Source organism: Trichomycterus rosablanca, chromosome 25, assembly GCF_030014385.1.
Source record: "Trichomycterus rosablanca isolate fTriRos1 chromosome 25, fTriRos1.hap1, whole genome shotgun sequence".
In the NCBI taxonomy this organism is placed as follows: Eukaryota; Metazoa; Chordata; class Actinopteri; order Siluriformes; family Trichomycteridae; genus Trichomycterus; species Trichomycterus rosablanca.
Genome location: NC_086012.1, coordinates 6,063,230 through 6,081,063, shown reverse-complemented (window position 1 = coordinate 6,081,063; position 17,834 = coordinate 6,063,230). Strand labels below are relative to the sequence as shown.

General features: G+C 39.8%; 1 protein-coding gene across 2 annotated transcripts in view; it reads left to right on the top strand.

Moving 5' to 3' along the window:
- Positions 1 to 814: 814 nt before the first annotated feature.
- epc1b (enhancer of polycomb homolog 1 (Drosophila) b) overlaps positions 815 to 17,834 on the top strand; it is a 35,220-nt gene continuing 18,200 nt past the window's right edge. Inside the window, exons 1-2 of one of the 2 annotated variants that reach the window (XM_062987376.1) lie at positions 815 to 1,049; positions 3,266 to 3,349. Coding sequence is in view for 1 of the 2 variants with exons in the window: in XM_062987375.1 (XP_062843445.1) it covers positions 5,766 to 5,918 (153 nt within the window). In the remaining variant the exon portion in view is untranslated. Of the gene's footprint in view, positions 1,050 to 3,265; positions 3,350 to 5,564; positions 5,919 to 17,834 lie in introns of those variants that run through there. The other variant, XM_062987375.1, reaches the window with a different exon arrangement.

Below are 17,834 nucleotides of genomic sequence, written 5' to 3'. Positions count from 1 at the left end.
AGCATTGCTGTGTCTGATCCACTCATACCAGCACAACACACACTAACACACCACCACCATGTCAGTGTTACTGCAGTGCTGAGAATGATCAACCACCTAAATAATACCTAGTCTGTGGTGGTCCTGTGGGGGTCCTGACCATTGAAGAACAGGGTGAAAGGGGGCTAACAAAGCATGTAGAGAAACAGATGGACTACAGTCAGTAATTGTAGAGCTACAAAGTGCTTCTATATGGTAAGTGGAGCTGATAAAATGGACAGTGTAGAAACAAGGAGGTGGTTTTAAGGTTATGACTGATCGGTGTATATATATATATATTTATTAACTACGGTTTTAATTTTGTGTGCTGTGGACACTTCCCTGACTACCCAGTCATGCCATCTTTTTTGAGCTTATTGAAGTGGCCACTCTAGCTCAGGGACAAAATGTTTATCCCAAATTTGGCTCCATACAGGTGTCCAAATACTTTTGGTCATATAGGGTATTGTGCTTTACTCAGTTTAATAAACAGTATGACAATATGCTAGTTGGTGCTCGCTAACAGCTTTATTATTAGCATATTACTGATACGCTAGCTAGCTGCTTTAATGTAGCGCTGACTGCTGAGGCGGGGTTGCCTGGCGTCGCCTCTACTGTGTGGGCGGGGCTTCGCGTTTGCTACTGATTTGTCCAATCACGTCGCTTTAAGCTGTTACTCGCAAACTTGTGGATCTCGGTTCGGATTGTATGTTTGGTTAATTCGTTACTTCGTTTATTCAGGTGTAATATAACGGTTATTCTGGTGTATAACGGTCAGTACTCGGTGTAATTGAAGCCGCGTCGATGTGGCGTGGAGCATTTTAGGTGTAACGGCTGTTTTAATGAAGACGTGGCCGGCTGAGTGTGTAGAAACTGGCTGTGACTGGAGCTCTGTGTTTGGGAGAAACAGACTAGCTGTCGGTAGTTAGCCTGCTGAAGTCATTCTACATGAACGTCTCTTGGTGCACTCGCTTATTTTGGATATTATCGCGGTTCGACCGAATTAAAATATCCTCATTTTAAAGGAGACGGTAAGTGTGAGTTATTTTTTATATTTAGAGTAAAATTTTGAGTAAAATTAGGCAGTCGGTTAGTCGTTAATTTAACAACAAAAAATAGAAGGCGCCACAGCTAGCCTAGTTAACAGCTGATTTGTCGACGTCATTCACCCTGTTGAGAAGATTTAATAGCAGTAACTGCAATAACTGTATTTTTATTCGTATTTCGACCCTTACTGACAGGCGAGTAAACTCACAATTAATTACATGTACATGTTGTGTGTAGTTTTACCCTGCTTCCTATTTAACTTCAATTATGTCCATCTTGCTGGTCATTACTGTCCATTCAGGAGTCAAACAGGGCGAGTTTGCCTTCCCCCCCCCCCCTCAGGTTTTACCTTTAAATTATTCAGGTTAATAAAACAAAGTGAAATATAAACATTAATTTAAATTTGTAAGATATGTATGTGTAACAAATACAGTTCATAACTTGCTGACCCAAGTGGCTGCATGGAAAACAAACATGCAATGTACAAACTACTGTGGCCTACCAGTGCTAGGCTTTATAGCATCCATTCCTGTTTTAATAATATAATAAGATTAACATTAGTGTGTAATGTGACCTTGATGTCTGTTAAATGTGCCCCTAATTTTTGCTTTACATCAGTATTAGTCCTTGGGCAGCCCCATGGCATTAACCACAACTGCCATATTACAGTCATTTTTAACCAGTGACTCATGCCATTGTCTGACCATTTCTGATACTACATAAGAAAGTAAAAGGTTGGATCTTTAGGATTAGTCTTGGTATGTGTAAACTGTGGGTGTGAAACACTGTTTGCCTGTGGCTTCCACTTCATTTATGAGAATTGGAAATATGACATCACCCACCCTGGCGGGCGGCACGGTGGCTTAGTGGGTAGCACTGTCGCCTCACAGCAAGAAGGTCCTGGGTTCGAACCCCAGGCGGGGCGGTCCGGGTCCTTTCTGTGTGGAGTTTGCATGTTCTCCCCGTGTCTGCGTGGGTTTCCTCCGGGAGCTCCGGTTTCCTCCCACAGTCCAAAGACGTGCAAGTGAGGTGAATTGGAGATCCAAAATAGTCCATGACTGTGTTTGATATAAACTTGTGAACCGAAGAATCTTGTGTAATGAGTAACTACCGTTCCTGTCATGAATGTAACCAAAAGTGTAAAAACATGACGTTAAAATCCTAATAAACAAACAATCACCCACCCTGGCTGGCTGACATGTCCAGGATTATTTAAAAAGGCTAAACATTGTTCCAAACCATGTCTGTGCATGTACATTCAATGGATACTATGGGGGCTAGAGCTTTTAGCTACTCTGCCCCACATCTCTGGAACTCTCTCCCTTCTGACATTCGCACCATTGATTTATTCCCTAGTTTCAAAACACGCCTTAAAACGTTCTTCTTTAAACTTAATCTGTGTAATCAATTATGTACTGATGTTTTGTATTGTAATGTGTCCTTGAGTGTTTTGAAAGGCGCCCATAAATAAAATGTATTATTATTATTATTATCCAATTCAAATATATAAATGAATAGACTTGCGGGGTAAAAAAAAAAAATTATCTTTGTGCTACTGTTGTGTTATATCTGTCTGGTTTGCTGGTTTTTGTTCTACACACAGTAACTCCTAAATTAAACAAAATCCCAGCATTATTTAAGCAATAATATTATTTTAATTTAAGTAAGTGAAAAGGAAAAAAGACTTGCATGTCTTTGGACTGTGGGAGGAAACTGGAGCTCCCGGAGGAAACCCACACGGACACGGGGAGAACATGCAAACTCCACACAGAAAGGACCCGGACCGTTCCACCTGGGGATCGAACCCAGGACCTTCTTGCTGTGAGGTGACAGTGTTACCCACTTAGCCACCGTGCCGCCCGATGAATGAGTAACTACCTGTCCTGTCATGAATGTAACCAACAGTGTAAAACATGTTAAAATCCTAATAAACAAACAAACAAACAAACAGCTACCTTTACTATAGGTCATGTGTACTGCCCAAGAGCTTCTTACAAGAGAAAGATTTTGTGTCGTATTCATTTTTTTGTATTGACATTTTTTTAAGTTTAGCATTAAACATTTGCTTAGTTACTACATACTTTTAAGATTTACAAGCTGACTGAATTATTCCTCGTGGCTGCTCCCGTCAATGGTCACCACTTAGTTGTATGATTTTAGTATTAGTCTTATGACAGTATGTGTGTTTTATGGGTTGTAGCAATGGACGAAACTGGGCAAGTCATGATTGAATTAGGACAGCTGGGAGGACTAAGCATGCTGGAAGTTTTGTCCTGGAACAAAGGTAAGATTACTCAATCAATAAGATCATTAATTTGCCTTTAATGTTATTCAGTTGCACTAATAAAAATGGAACTTCACTATAAAGCTTCTCAGTTCTTTGCAACAAACGTTTCTTAACAGATTTGCAGTTCTTTATAGGTTAAACCTACTTCTGTGTTTAATAATTGATCTGAATTAAGTACTACAGTAATAGTTGGTATTATACCAGTAGTGTGCACAGTCTGATCTACCTGATCATTTTCTTTGGTATTTACAATTAAGATTTTGGCAGACTTTGTTATTCAGTTTAGTATTAAGGATCTTGCACAATGGCACTAGAGTGGCAGCTAGGTGGTGTTGTGGTTTGAACATACATTTTTCTGATATTTCAGTACCTTAAAAGCAGTCACTGCTGTTCTGGTGGCCAGAAGTCGGAATCCTGAGTATTAAGGTTTATCTGAATGCAACATTTTACCATGTTGTGATTGCAGCCTTTACATTTATATGTGTGGCATTTAGCAGAGGCAGCATACAATTTTGACCAAATACTGTTGAAGCAATTGAGGTTTAATGGTCTTGCTTATGGGCCAACAGTGGCAGCTTGGTGGTGGTGGTGGGTCTTAAACCATCATTCTAATTACTAGTCCAGCACCTTAGTGTAGCCTTAGGTTGCACTTGTTTTGTACATCTATTTTTCCAGCCTGATGATGCTTTATTGCGTGTACGCCCAACTGTTTGTAGACGGAACCTGCATGTAACATTAATATCCTTTTGTTTTGTCCAAAACATTAATTTCTGAGAATGATATTACTAGTTAGAAGGTGGATGGGTGGATGGGTGGGTATATATATATATATATATACACAGTATATATATAACTTAAGTAATCCCTAAGGGAACATCAAGCATTACAGCAGATCAAGGTATGCTAAAGTAAAACAAGTATTACAACAAGTACATAACTGTGCAGGTGTACAAATAGAATAAAGATTGTATAGATGTAATATAAATATAATAAACTACTATGAAAGTGTCATGTGCAGTAGATATGAATATATACAGATCACCGTCCATGAGCTTGTCCTGAAAGTGGCTCAGTGTACTGATGTGAGGTATTGTACGATATGGTCACCATTGGTACAAACAATCTCCTGCATTGTTTCTTCTTAATGCGGAGTTAGATGAGTCCGTTACTCTGAGTGCTCCGCTGTCTGACTCGCAGGTCATGGAGGGGGGTGTGATGTGTTGTTTAGGATCTTAGTGAGTTTAAGGGACCTCCTTTTAATGGTGTGCCTAAAACACATGAACTCTATTATTAGGAAGTGGGTGTGCACTAGGGTGCCCACTTCTCTTTTGGGGTTATTGACAATAGGTAGTCAGGATGGTGTCTACAGCACACAAAATTAAAACCTTAATTGAGATAGATAGATAGATATCATTTATTTGTCATATATACGTATACAGATGTACAGTGTAAGTGTTGTGGAACTTTAATGATGTTTTATCGATCAAGCCAAGCGCTGAGCAAATCGGCTATTTACGCCAAGGGTCACAATGACGACGAAGCGCAAAACGCTGCTCACGTCAATGAACTAAAGAAAACAACAACTGCGACAAACACGTCTACGTCCTCTTATCACCGGTAGCTGATCGATGCTTTTTGTATAAAAACGAACATCTGTAACAGCAGCACAAATGCTCACAGATAATCGACACACTCCACCATCACGTTGCTACTCTTTACTTTGGTTGTGTAACGCCCACAGTTCATAACGCAGGCCTGGTTCCCCAAAAACTGGTGGAAACGCGGGTCGGTTCTCTACAAAACACCAAGGTTCGAAGAAACCTGAACAGAACCGGTTCAAGAACCAGAGTTCTATTGGTGGAAAAGCGCTACGAGTGACTCAGATTAACCCGAGTCCATAAAATGAACCGAATTTACGACCACTACTTCTCATCCCAAAACTTATGCTCTTGTGGTAAAGGTTTGGACCCCCCCTGGTATCGGGACCGCGCTCCAGCTGTTTCCACAGCAGCTTGTTTTGAGTGGCAGAAAGCGCGTTCCAGGGAGGGCGGGGCCGCTGACACTCCGAGCAAACGCGCAGGCGCAGTGAGCCGTGTGGGAATGGCTGTTCTGCGATCAGGGGGTTGGGCCGAATAAAGCGACCGGAGTCTTAAGGAGTTTTAATGTCCGCCATGTTGGCCATGGCGTATTGAACCAGGGAAAGAGAGCGAAGCTAGTGTGAAAAGTACGCCGAGAGAGAGCGACCGAGACCCGGGCCTTCCCGGCTCCGCTCGCTCCGCCATATTAACCCACAGCCACTCGAAGCCTAGACTCCGGGAACACGATATAAAACCATCCATGACCGGTTTAACCGCTCCAGTGGTGACTATTAGCAGACCGGAGAGTATTGTGCTGCTTCTGGGATTATAACAATATGAGTAAACTGTCGTTTCGGGCGCGGGCGCTGGACGCTTCCAAACCTCTCCCCGTCTTCCGCTGTGAGGATCTCCCCGACCTGCACGAATATGCTTCTATTAACCGGACAGTGCCGCAGATGCCCACGGGGATGGAGAAAGAAGAGGAATCGGTACGTTTATCCGCTCGGAAAACGCGCATTTACGGTGTTTTGTCGATTTTCCCAGATTGAGCTGCGCCCCTTGCTCGACTGCGCAGGTTTACACAAAATGGCGGACAGCCCTTGCCACCCAAATACGTTAAAATACACGTTTAGTTCACCATGCGGGCGATTTAATGCACCGAACCCCGATATAAGACCTTTAATATGTTCAATTCTGGAAGTGTAAGCGTGTGTGTGCGGCCTGTTTCTAAACGGACGGTTTGTAGAGTACAAAGAAGTCACGTGATCACGAACGGCTTCGCCATTTTGTTCGTTTCGTCTGTGGTGCTGGTGCAGTAGCGGAGATCGGCCACAGGGGGCGCGCATGTGCAGTTCTAATCAGCGGACAGGTGTAAATAACCAGGGTTCCAAACAGCAATATATTATATATATATTAGGGTGATTCTTCAATTGCTGGCTCTTTTTACCATCTTAACTTTTGAAAAATAAAATTGGTAATAATTTAGTTTTAATTATGTCAAGATAATGCTTACATGCTTTAGAGCAAAGACTTAATGATGGCTACAATTGAATTTTAATATTTCATATTTATCTGCGGTGGCATAGCAAAATGTCATTGTGTTGGTAATGACGTGTTGCGGTAATGACAATTTTTACTTTTTTAAAGAAAAAAACTAGCTAGGCCATGGATTTGCTAAAGCTAGTCAACAGCTAGTACAAGATGCACTTTAAATACATATAAATAATGTGTAAATTTCTTTTGTTTTTGGTAAAGTACTGCCATATTGATGTAAATGGTAATGACGCTGAATAAATATACTCTGTGATCAAGAGGAATACATGATTAAATTACTAACATTTCCAGACATTAAAATGTTAATCTTCTCTCATGGCTGGCATGTGCTTCCTTGCCAGTCTTTGTTTCCATGGTTACAACATAAACAAGTGTTACCTTGAAATGATTCCCTACAGAAACCGTACACTGTTGCGGTAATGACGATAATGCTGGGGACAGTAATATATTGCTCAAAAATATGCATAGGTTGTACAAATATGGAAAAATAAATTACATTTTGTTTTGTTTTTTAAGTTAATTATAAAACTCATATTGTGATTTTTATAATGAATTGATCACTTTTTAGCATTTTATTAGAGCAGAGAAGTTTTAAAGTCTGGGTTGGAGACAAGGCCGAAGTAGCAAAATATTGATGTTTAAATCATCATAAAAAATGGAAATTTTTTCATGCCAAAATAATTATTTTGGTATGTAATTTTTTTTGTGATGCAATGAATGATCTTTTTAATACCTAAAATATTTGTTTTGAAATTAAGTATTTTTAACACAAATTTATAACCTAGGGATGTAAAAATTCCCCCAATTGAAGAATCACCCATATATAATCTAATTTAAATATAGATGTAATATAGATATACAGTCGATTCTTGACTTACGAATTTAATTGGTTCCAAAGGGCTGTTCTCAAGTCAAAAAGTTTTCCCATAAGAAATAATGTAAATGGAATTAATCCGTGCCAGACCTCCCAAACCCCCCCTTACCCCTAACCTTTCTAATGTCTTAAATGGTCTTTTTTGTTACAAGTACAAGTATTTTTCCCTTAAATCTTAAATTATTGAACAGACATTCCTGTAATAAACAATAATAAACAACAATACACAATAGTACTGTACTGTACATAAAACACATACATTACATGTCGTACACCATAATACATTTCCTTCTTTTTATATAAAATGTATCTACCAGAAACAACAACTCTCATTTCTCTATTCTTTCCTTCTTTATTTCGATAGTGTTGTATTTTGTAGGTGTAATTGCACGAAAGAAAGAATACTTTACTGAGCCGAATTCCTTCTTCTCTCTCACTCACTGTCCCCGCTGTCTGATACACAGTGACAGCTACTGGCAGGAGTAATTATACAACAACAAATGCTCTGCACCTTATTTGGGGACATTTTAATATCGAAAACACCGGAAAAACACTGTCCGCTGTCTGTTCACTCACTGTGTGTGTGTGTGTGTGTGTGTGTGTGTGTGTGTGTATATATATATATATATATATATATATATATATATATATATATATATATATACACACACATGTATATACACACACAGAAAGGGAGATGCTCGTTGTCAACTTGTTCGTGACGTCACGTGTTTTGCGAATCTCGCTTCGTAATCCGAAATTTGTTCGTAGGTTAAGTTGAACAAGATCGTTCGTAACCCGAGATGTTCGTATGGTAAAGCGTTCGTAACTCTAGGGTCGACTGTAATATAGATTTCCAAAATGATCATGACTTTATTTATTATTCCTGTGATTGATCGTAAATAGAATAGTACAGTCAGTAGAATTTAATACTTTGCCTTTAGCAAATTAGTCAGTGAACAGTATACAGTAAACATACCAGTACAGTTAATATATATGAACATATTACCAAAATATGCTTTAACATTAATATAACAATAACCAGTATTAAAATCATCACATAAAACAAAACCCTCCTTAGAAATGCATTATTTTTATATACATTTAAAGACTGTTAATAATCCACTTAATGTCTTGTTCAAAGAGGGGCTCAATGAATTTACTGTTTGCAAATACACTATATTGCCAAAAGTATTCGCTCATCTGCCTTCACACGCATATGAACTTGTGACATCCCATTCTTAATCCATAGGGTCTAATATGATGTTGGCCCTTTGCAGCTATAACAGCTTCAACTCTTTTGGGAAGGCTTTCCACAAGGTTTAGGAGTGTGTAAAACTTGTGTGCGCTGATGTATTCTCCCCTCACCCCATATCTTGTGTCCTCATTGCCAGCCGGGCAACTCTGATCCAGATATTTGACATGCCCTGCGATCACTCGGCGAGCCGCTCGGATCGAGTTGTTGGGTAGTTCACACGTAGCGATTGAGAGACGAGTTTAGATCGCCGAACGAACGCCGAGTTGCTCCCGAGCCGGCAAATCTAGCAGCGACCAGTCGCCGAGGGAAAATCAGGGCAAAAATCGTGTCGTGTGAGCTTGGCATGAGTTGTTTGAGAGGAGAAATGACTGTATCGGATTGGTATCGGTATCAGCAGATACTCAATTTGCAGCATCGGTATCGGACAAAGTGGTATCGAGCCAGCCCTAATTAATACAGTATTTACCTAGTAATATAATTAGGTTAATTATATACAATTCAGTTGAATAAAATAGTTATCAAATATATTCAAAACATATTGGCTTTTAATTGGAATGTCTTTACCAATGTTTCCCCAAATCCCCGCAACAATAGAACATCCAGACCTATGAAGTCTGTCAGTCCTCACAGCCTGTGAGCCTCTGGCTCCGTCCCAAATCGCACACCATTGCTCCTAACCGTTCAGTTGTTCAGTCAGACCCCCGGTCGTGTCATTAGCCCGTCAGACATACATTTTCTGTTTTCATTTTCAATAAGCTTGGATTGTATTGGCAACAAACTGTGCTAGCCCAGCCAGTCTCCCAAACTGCCAGATGTAAACATTAGCTTGGCAGCAATGCTAATCAGCAGCTTTGAGTCGTCAGCTATTAAACCCACATACAGCTCGTTTGTCACAGATGTTATGATTATGTCAGATTAGCAGTAATGTTTGGCTACATGGTGACATTTTCTTTAAAAGTGGTTTGCAAAGCCGTTCCATGAATCGGTAGCTTTCTTGCTAATTAGCTGAAGCTTAGCGTTTCCACCCTAATGCACTATGGACTTCAGTACAAGTACAAGAAAATGTGCTTTATTACTTTAACATTAAAACGACCTCCTTGTATCTACACACACTGTCCATTTCATCAGCTCTACTTACCATATAGAAGCACTTTGTAGTTCTACAATTACTGACTGTAGTCCATCTGTTTCTCTGCATGCTTTGTTGGCCCCCTTTCATCCTGTTCTTCAATGGTCAGGACCACCACAGAGCAGGTATTATTTGGCTGGTGGATCATTCTCGGCACTGCAGTGACACTGACATGGTGGTGGTGTGTTAGTGTGTGGTGCTGGTATGAGTGGATAAAACACAGCAGTGCTGATGGAGTTTTTAAACACCTCACTGTCACTGCTGGACTGAGAATAGTCCACCAGCCAACAGCGCCCCGTGGGCAGCGTCCTGTGACCACTGATGAAGGTCTAGAAGACGACCGACTCAAACAGCAGCAATAGATGAGCGATCGTCTCCGACTTTACATCTACAAGGTGGACCAACTAGGTAGGCGTGTCTAATAGAGTGGACAGTGAGTGGACACGGTATTTAAAAACTCCAGCAGCGCTGCTGTGTCTTATCCACTCATGGGTCTGTCTGCAAGGCCCCTCAATCCTTAATTGCTCAGACAGTATATTGTCACAGTACTGTAAGTCGCTTTGGATAGAAGCGCTTGCTGAATAATGTAAATGTGAATATCAAAGGACTAGATAAAGATTCACACACAGCTCTTAAGTGGACACTTTCTGACCACATGATGCTGTTGGCTTTATATTTTTGGTTGGTGCACTATTCACCTCCCAGCATTGACCTTCAGATGTGTAAAAATCCCAACAAAGCTGTTGCTGTCATACCTCATACTAGGAAGACACACACTACCATGGTTTTACTACGTTGATGTCATTGCAGTGCAGCCAATGGTCCACCATCCATATAATGGCTGGTCAGTGGGAGTCCCCTTTGATTGGTAAATAGGGTTTATGAAGAGTGACAAAGGGTGCAGAGCGACAGATTGGCTACAGTCAGTAATAGTATACAGTGGAACCTTGACTTACGAGTTTAATTCGTTCTGTGACCAAGCTCGTAACTCAATTTGCTCGTATATCAAATCAAATTTTCCCATTAAAATGAATTGAAACGCTATTAATCCGTTCCAGCCCCCCAAAAACCACACCGATTTTTTTTGTTACGTGTTTATAAATAAGAAAAATTTACTTTATAAATAACAAATAATGTATAAAAAAATAATAATACATAATAAAAGAGAATGTAAAAAAATAAACTGGTTTTATTAAGTGTATTTACCAGACGAAGATGCTGGTGGAGGTGGAGATTGGCGGAGGAAGTTGGGGGAGTGTTTCATTTCGTGCTCTATCACTTAACTTACTCACTACACACTTAATGCTTCAATATATTGCTAAATTTAAAGTACACACTATGCTACACTTTATCGCTAAGCTTAATTGCGATCTCGGCTCGTGTCACAAAGCAAAAAATTGACCAAGTGATAGCTCGTATCTCGGAAAATTCGTAAGTTGGGTCACTCGTAAGTCAAGGTTCCACTGTACTTAATGCATAAAGTTCATCTGTATGGCTAGCTTCTAATGTGTATATATGAGTGTATCTGACTATATAAAACACATCACAAAGTTTATCAAGGAAGCTTCATGGTTTACTGGTAGGGACATTGTAGCGTAGTGGTCAAGGTACTGGACTAGTAATCAGAAGGTAACTGGTTCAAGCCCCACGTCTGCCAGGTTGCTGCTTAACCCTCAATTGCTTGGACTGTGTACGGTCAGTACTGTAAGTCGCTTTGGATCAAGGCGTCTGCTAAATGCCGACCAATCGTCATTAGTTGACAAACAAGCCGTTTACCGGAAAGCATGTTTGTGAGTTCCAATCTCAGCAGAGCCACCGACGGTTGGCCGTGTTTGAAGTCGGACAGGCTATTTTCTTGCTGTGATATGCGATCTCCAGGAACGGTCCGGGCGCCTGCCGGAGTGGGAGGGGAACGTGGCTCTGTGTGGGAACCCAGCATTGGCAGGTGATCAGTGGCCACAGATCAGACACATGTCAAAATAGGTGTGTGGTGATGCAGACCTACTTGATTAGGTTAGGGGTTGTGCAAGTGGCAGCTCAAACTGGAAGTGACTAGATTGGGTGATTAAGGGACAAATACAAGGAGCACAAATATACAGTAGGGATGTAACGATACACTCTACCCACGATACGATTCACGATACTGAGTTCACGATACGATTTTTTCCCAGATTTTTTTTTAAACAAAATGAAATTAAAGACAAGTTATGACAAAGGTTCCTTTTATCATTTCTCTTTAAAAAAAAAAAAAAAAAAAAAATTGAATATTGTATGTGTGCATATCTTTTATTTATGTAAATAAAAAACTAAATGAAAACAATGCTGCACATTTCACATTTTGTGTAAAAAACAAATGAAATTTTAAAACAAATCCCACATATTAAATAAATAATACAAACAAAGAAAGTAACCTCAAATAAATAAACTAAGGTTTTGCCTGTGCTCCTTCCAAGCTTGTTAAGTGCTGGCATTACAGTTTGGCTAAAGTGCGGGCGCGATGGAATGCAGTATTTAGGCTCCAGTGTGTTAACCAGCAATCGAAATCCCTCATTTTCAGCTACTGAAAATAGCCTCATATCTTTTGCCACGAAAATACCAATTCACCTCATGTGAATGCGCTTGTCAGCGTGGTTTGCCCTTTTATGAATGATTTTCGCTTACGCGGGGTGACCGGAGCTTCTCACTGTGGTGCCGGTTTATATGTTTATCATGTTCGTTGTGCTATTTGTGTAGTTCAGTATCCTGTTGTTTTTGTTTTGTCCATTATCTTTTTTTTTTTTTTTTCATTTTCGGTCTTGAGAAGACCAAAATGCTGCCACACTTCTGATTTGAAAGAGGAGGATCCTCAAGTTCCACATCTAGAACTGTGTAGTGACCGGATTGCCAAGTCAGGCATAAATCACCACTGCAACCTTTGAATTTTCACTCATTTTGAATAAGCTCGATTTGGCAACCAGGCGAGGTGGCTAGCGCAAGTGCCCTTTTCTGTTTAAAGTGAATATCGATTCATTTTACTTGAATTACCGAATTAAATCGTGGCAAAAATGAATCGATTTTTAACTGTGTTGGTGCATTGTTACATCCCTAATATACAGTAAGAGCGCAAATAAACCCCTAAATAATCTGAGTTAAATGTCATAATCATAAGAGGGTAATATAGCTGTTTCTAAATTGCCATGTACATTTGCTTTAGGTAAAAACATAGTGATGAAATGTTAAGGAATTAATGTTAATGAGATCTATTAGAAGAAACATAACAGATTGTGTCCATCCTGTCCAAACTGGGCATCTGAGTAACCGTAAGCCGTAGCCTAGTGGTGAAGGTACAGGACTAGTAATCCACAGGTTGCTGGTTCAAGCCCCACCCCTGCTAGGTTGCTCCTGTTGAGCCCTTTGAGCAAGGCCCTTAAACATCAGTTGCTCAGACTGTACACTGTAACCATAATGTAGGTCGCTTTTACATTTTCGGCATTTAGCAGATGCCTTTATCCAATGTAAGAATCCTTTTCACTCCAGAATTATGTGTACATGATAAATATGGCACCAGGATCGAAATCGTCTGGGCTGTAAAGATTTGTGTCTCCTTTCTCAATTACAATCAAGTCGTCTGTTAGAAAAGAATTCATAGACATTCATTACAGTGCCAAGCCATTCAGTTACACATCTGTATAATGACATATCAGCAAAAATCTGTACAGTGCTGGTTACATTTCCTTTATGAACAGCGTGTTCATCGGTGGTGAACAAGATTCATAGTTTGCTGCAGGGTTGCTATTTTATAGATCTGGAAGCAGTTGTTATAAAATGCTAGTTGACTACTATGGGGGTGGCACCGTGGCTAAGTGGGTGGCACTGTCGCCTCACAGCAAGGAGGTCCCGGGTTCGATCCCCAGGTGGGGCGGTCCGGGTCCTTTCTGTGCGGAGTTTGCATGTTCTCCCCGTGTCCTCGTGGGTTTCCTCCGGGTGCTCCGGTTTCCTCCCACAGTCCAAAAACATGCAGCCAGGCTCATATGGGTACCTAGCTGCTAGGATGCGTAAACCAGTGCGTTGTAGTGCCGGACCCAAGCCCGGATAAATAGGGAGGGTCGTGTCAGGAACTACTATGGAACACACATGCTCCTGGAGCAATGTATGGAATATTGTGGCTATGATTTTAAGCAATGTTAAGATTGTTACAATTTAAAATGCATCATGTTTGGACCTTTGATTGAACGTTTAGGTGATTGCTGCTTTTCCTGCTTGTGATAGGGTTAGGAGTAGTGATCGACCGATATGGGTTTTTTAATGGCCGATACCGATATTTAGACGAAATAAGTGGCCGATGGCCGATATATAAAGCCGATAATACCATTTTTTTACAACTAAAAAAATACAATAATAATAATAATAATACAACAAAACAGAATTAATGATCTTAAATAAACATTTATTTATCACTGTATATTCTTGTTTGCTCTTTTGGCCGTTCAAAAAAAAAAAAAAAAAAAACTTTAAATAAAATACAAATTATTTCAAAGGTTTCAGTGCACTTAACATACACAAGCAGATAGCAGTATCTTTTTGTTTTTAAGAATGAACAAACATGCTTAGTGAAGACAGTTGCACATAGAAGAACTTCTTTTAAGGAGCCATTATTTAAGCACCAAACTGTGTGTGCATTGTGTTTGAGCATTTAGATAAGTAATCAAAATATAAATAAAATATTAACCCAAATATTTGTGAATAAAAAATAATGAAGTTAAAGTTAAAGTGAAATATTTGGGAAAAAAAAAGGTTGTAAACCCTGTCCAAGTCAAGAGCAGCAAATTGTAGGAAACAGTTTCCAGTCTTGAAATAAAATGGCAATATCCTCACTGAATGTTTTCTCAGCCTCTCTTTTTTAGTAGTCCCAGTCTAAAAGCAGCAAGTTGTAATGCAGGAAACAAAGTTTCTCTGCATTTTCTCCAGTGAGCCTGTTCCTTTTCTTCTCATAAATGGTCCCAATCTCACTAAAAATTCTCGTTCTTGTGCATTCACTGATGTCTGCCTGGAGAGCTCTAACAACAGCCAGACCAATGACTGTATACAGTCACTGAGCTGACGGAGGCAATGTTTAAATATCGGCCTTGTGCGCACATATATCGGCCGATGCCGATTATCTAAAAAATGCCAAAAATCGGACCGATTAATCGGTCGATCACTAGTTAGGAGTGTTTTTTAATATAAATAATTACCATGGAGATTATTTTTCAGCTTGTGTTCAGTTCAATTCCATAGAACTGTGCATAAGAACTACCCAAGGTGCTTCTGCCGTATTAGAGTTGACGCTTTCTGTATTTTTTGGTCAAGATTGATGTGCGTGGTTAAGTGATCTTATAGTTGCCACTGATGCAGTGTTCATTGGGTCATCAATGCACACACACCTCGAACCCTTGAATCTCTGGTCAGTGTTTAAATTTACTGAAGCTATAATGTGTTATATAGGGTTGTTATTCGCTTGTTAAGTGTGACGTCACGCGTCATTTCCGGGGCCAAACGAACCTAATCGCAAACGCAAACAACTATGGCTAAACCTGTGAACCTTTTTATATATATATATTGTAAGATCCATATTGCACTAATTGTAATGATCTAACCCTATTTTCTGTTTGGTTAAAGAATACTTATTTGAGGTGACTTGGTATTTCAGCTATTGATGATTTTTCCTGGTAATCAGTGTATGCTGTTATTCATTAGTCCTCTTCGGTGGAGCCTGCAGGGGGCAGAATTGTACTGACTCTATATACTGACAATATTTATCAAATATACGGAAAGAAAGAGGACGTGGAGCAACAGATTTATGATCGTAGTTTTGTTTGTTATACGCCAATTGCGAACATAGTGAGTTTTTATAAGAAATTTGGATTAACGGACGAGTCAATGTAAGAAGAAAGTTAAAATAAATTCTGTTTGTGGAAAACTTAAGGAACTCGTGTTGCTGTCGTTGGAAATTGGATTTACAAACATTACCCGAGTCATAAATGTCTAGTCCTTCTCAATAGCTGTCTGGACGAGAAAAGGTCTTATTATATACATATATTATATATATATTAGAAACATACATTAAGATACAAATAAGACAAGATGTGCAGTACACTAGTGCACTTCAGGTAATCTGAATATCATGAAAAGTTCATGTCATTATTTCATTTCATGTCGCGGTCATATTTTTAATTCATTACATGAAAACTGACATTTCTGACTCTTTGGTTTTACTTTTAATCAGTATAGCTTATATAGTAAAAATCCAGAATCTCACATTATTATATGAAATAAATAAAAAAAGCTTGATACACGTGTAATGAATATACAATGACAGTTTATCTTTTTACATTGAATTATGAACAAAAATATTACTTCATGATATCTAATCGCAAGGAAAGTGGTAAAAAGACAGTTGGGTAGTTTTTTTCCGACTCTGACCTGTTGAAGCAGTACGGGACACAGCACTGTGGCATATTGAAAATACGAGGGACTCGGCCAACTTGGACCCGGATGTGACGTATCATAAGGTCGACACGTCACCACTTAACAAGCGGATTGAGTTCTCAATGGTTTAATCATGCCGTAACCCGACTTTAGGTCTTACAGACTAGCAGTAGGTTAAAAGATTAGCAGTATTATGTAGAAGCAGCTTCAACAAAATATCCTGCTACTCTATTACTGTAAATGTTCATTGGGCAAGTAAACGTTTGTGACTTGGTTGTTTACCAGCAACAGTCAGTTATCTGCTGATAGAAGGGGTGGGTAGCACTGACACCTTACGGTAAGAAGGTCATGGGTTCGGTTCCCAGGTGGAGCAGTCCGGGTCATTTCTGTGTGGAGTTTGTATGTTGTCCCCGTGTCTGCTTAGGTTTCCTCTGGGAGCTCCGGTTTCTTCCCACAGTCCAAAGATGTGCAAGTGAGGTGAATTGGAGATACAAAATTGTCCATGACTTGAACTGATGAATGTGTAACCAGTAATAACCGTTCCTGTCATGAATGTAACTAAAGTGTGTAAAACATGACTTTAAAACCTTAATAAAATTAATACATGCGCTGACAGACTTTGAAAAAACATGCCTCTGTACAGTGGTCATGCTGGACACGTTTGTAATTAGACCAAGTGAGGATTGGTAAGTTATAACCTGCACATTATGTGGGCATTTACATTTAGGTCATTTAGCAGACACTTATGATCTACGATTATGAATACCATGCAAGCAATTGTGGGTTAAGGGCCTTGCTCAGGGACCCAACAGAGGCAACTTGGCAGTAATGGTGATTGAACTGACAAGCTATTGGTCACCTATGACCGTGAGAAGATCCTGGGTTTGATTCCCAGGTGAAGCTGTTCTGGTCATGCGTTTGGCATGTTCTCCCGTGTCCGTGTGGGTTTCCTCAGGGAGCTCTGTTTTTTTTTCCCCACAGTCCAAAGACATTTAGTCAGTCAGGTTAATTGACGATACAGAATTGCCTGTGATGATGTTTGACATTGAACGTGAACTGATGAAGTATATATTACCTGTAACTACCTGCTCTGTCATTAATGTAACAGTGTAACAGTAGATTGTTACAGTGTAGCTGCCCGATGTGCTGCTATAACGTATTTAAAACTTTTTCTGTTCAATTTCTACATACATATAAGGGTTTATAATCAGTATCCACTTTCTGTATGTCACTAGAGTTCTTGCAGTTGTAGCCTAGAGGTTAAGGTACTGAACTAGTAATCAAAAGATCGCTGGTTCAAGTCCCACCACTGCCTTGAGCAAGGCCCTTAAACCTCAGTTGCTTAGATGGCAAGCCGTAGCCTAGTGGTTAGGGTACTGGACTAGTAATCAGAATGTCACTGGTTCAAGCCCCACCACTGCCAGGTTGCTGCTGTTGGGCCTTTCAGCAAGGCCCTTGACCTTCAGTTGCTCAGATTGTACACTGTAACTGTACTGTAAATCGCTTTGGATAAAGGCGTCTGCTAAATGCTGTAAATGTAAATGGTATACTGTCAGTACTGTAAGTTGCTGTGGATAAAATTGTCTCCCATATGCAGAAATACGGTCATATATATATATATATATGACCATAATAATTTATAG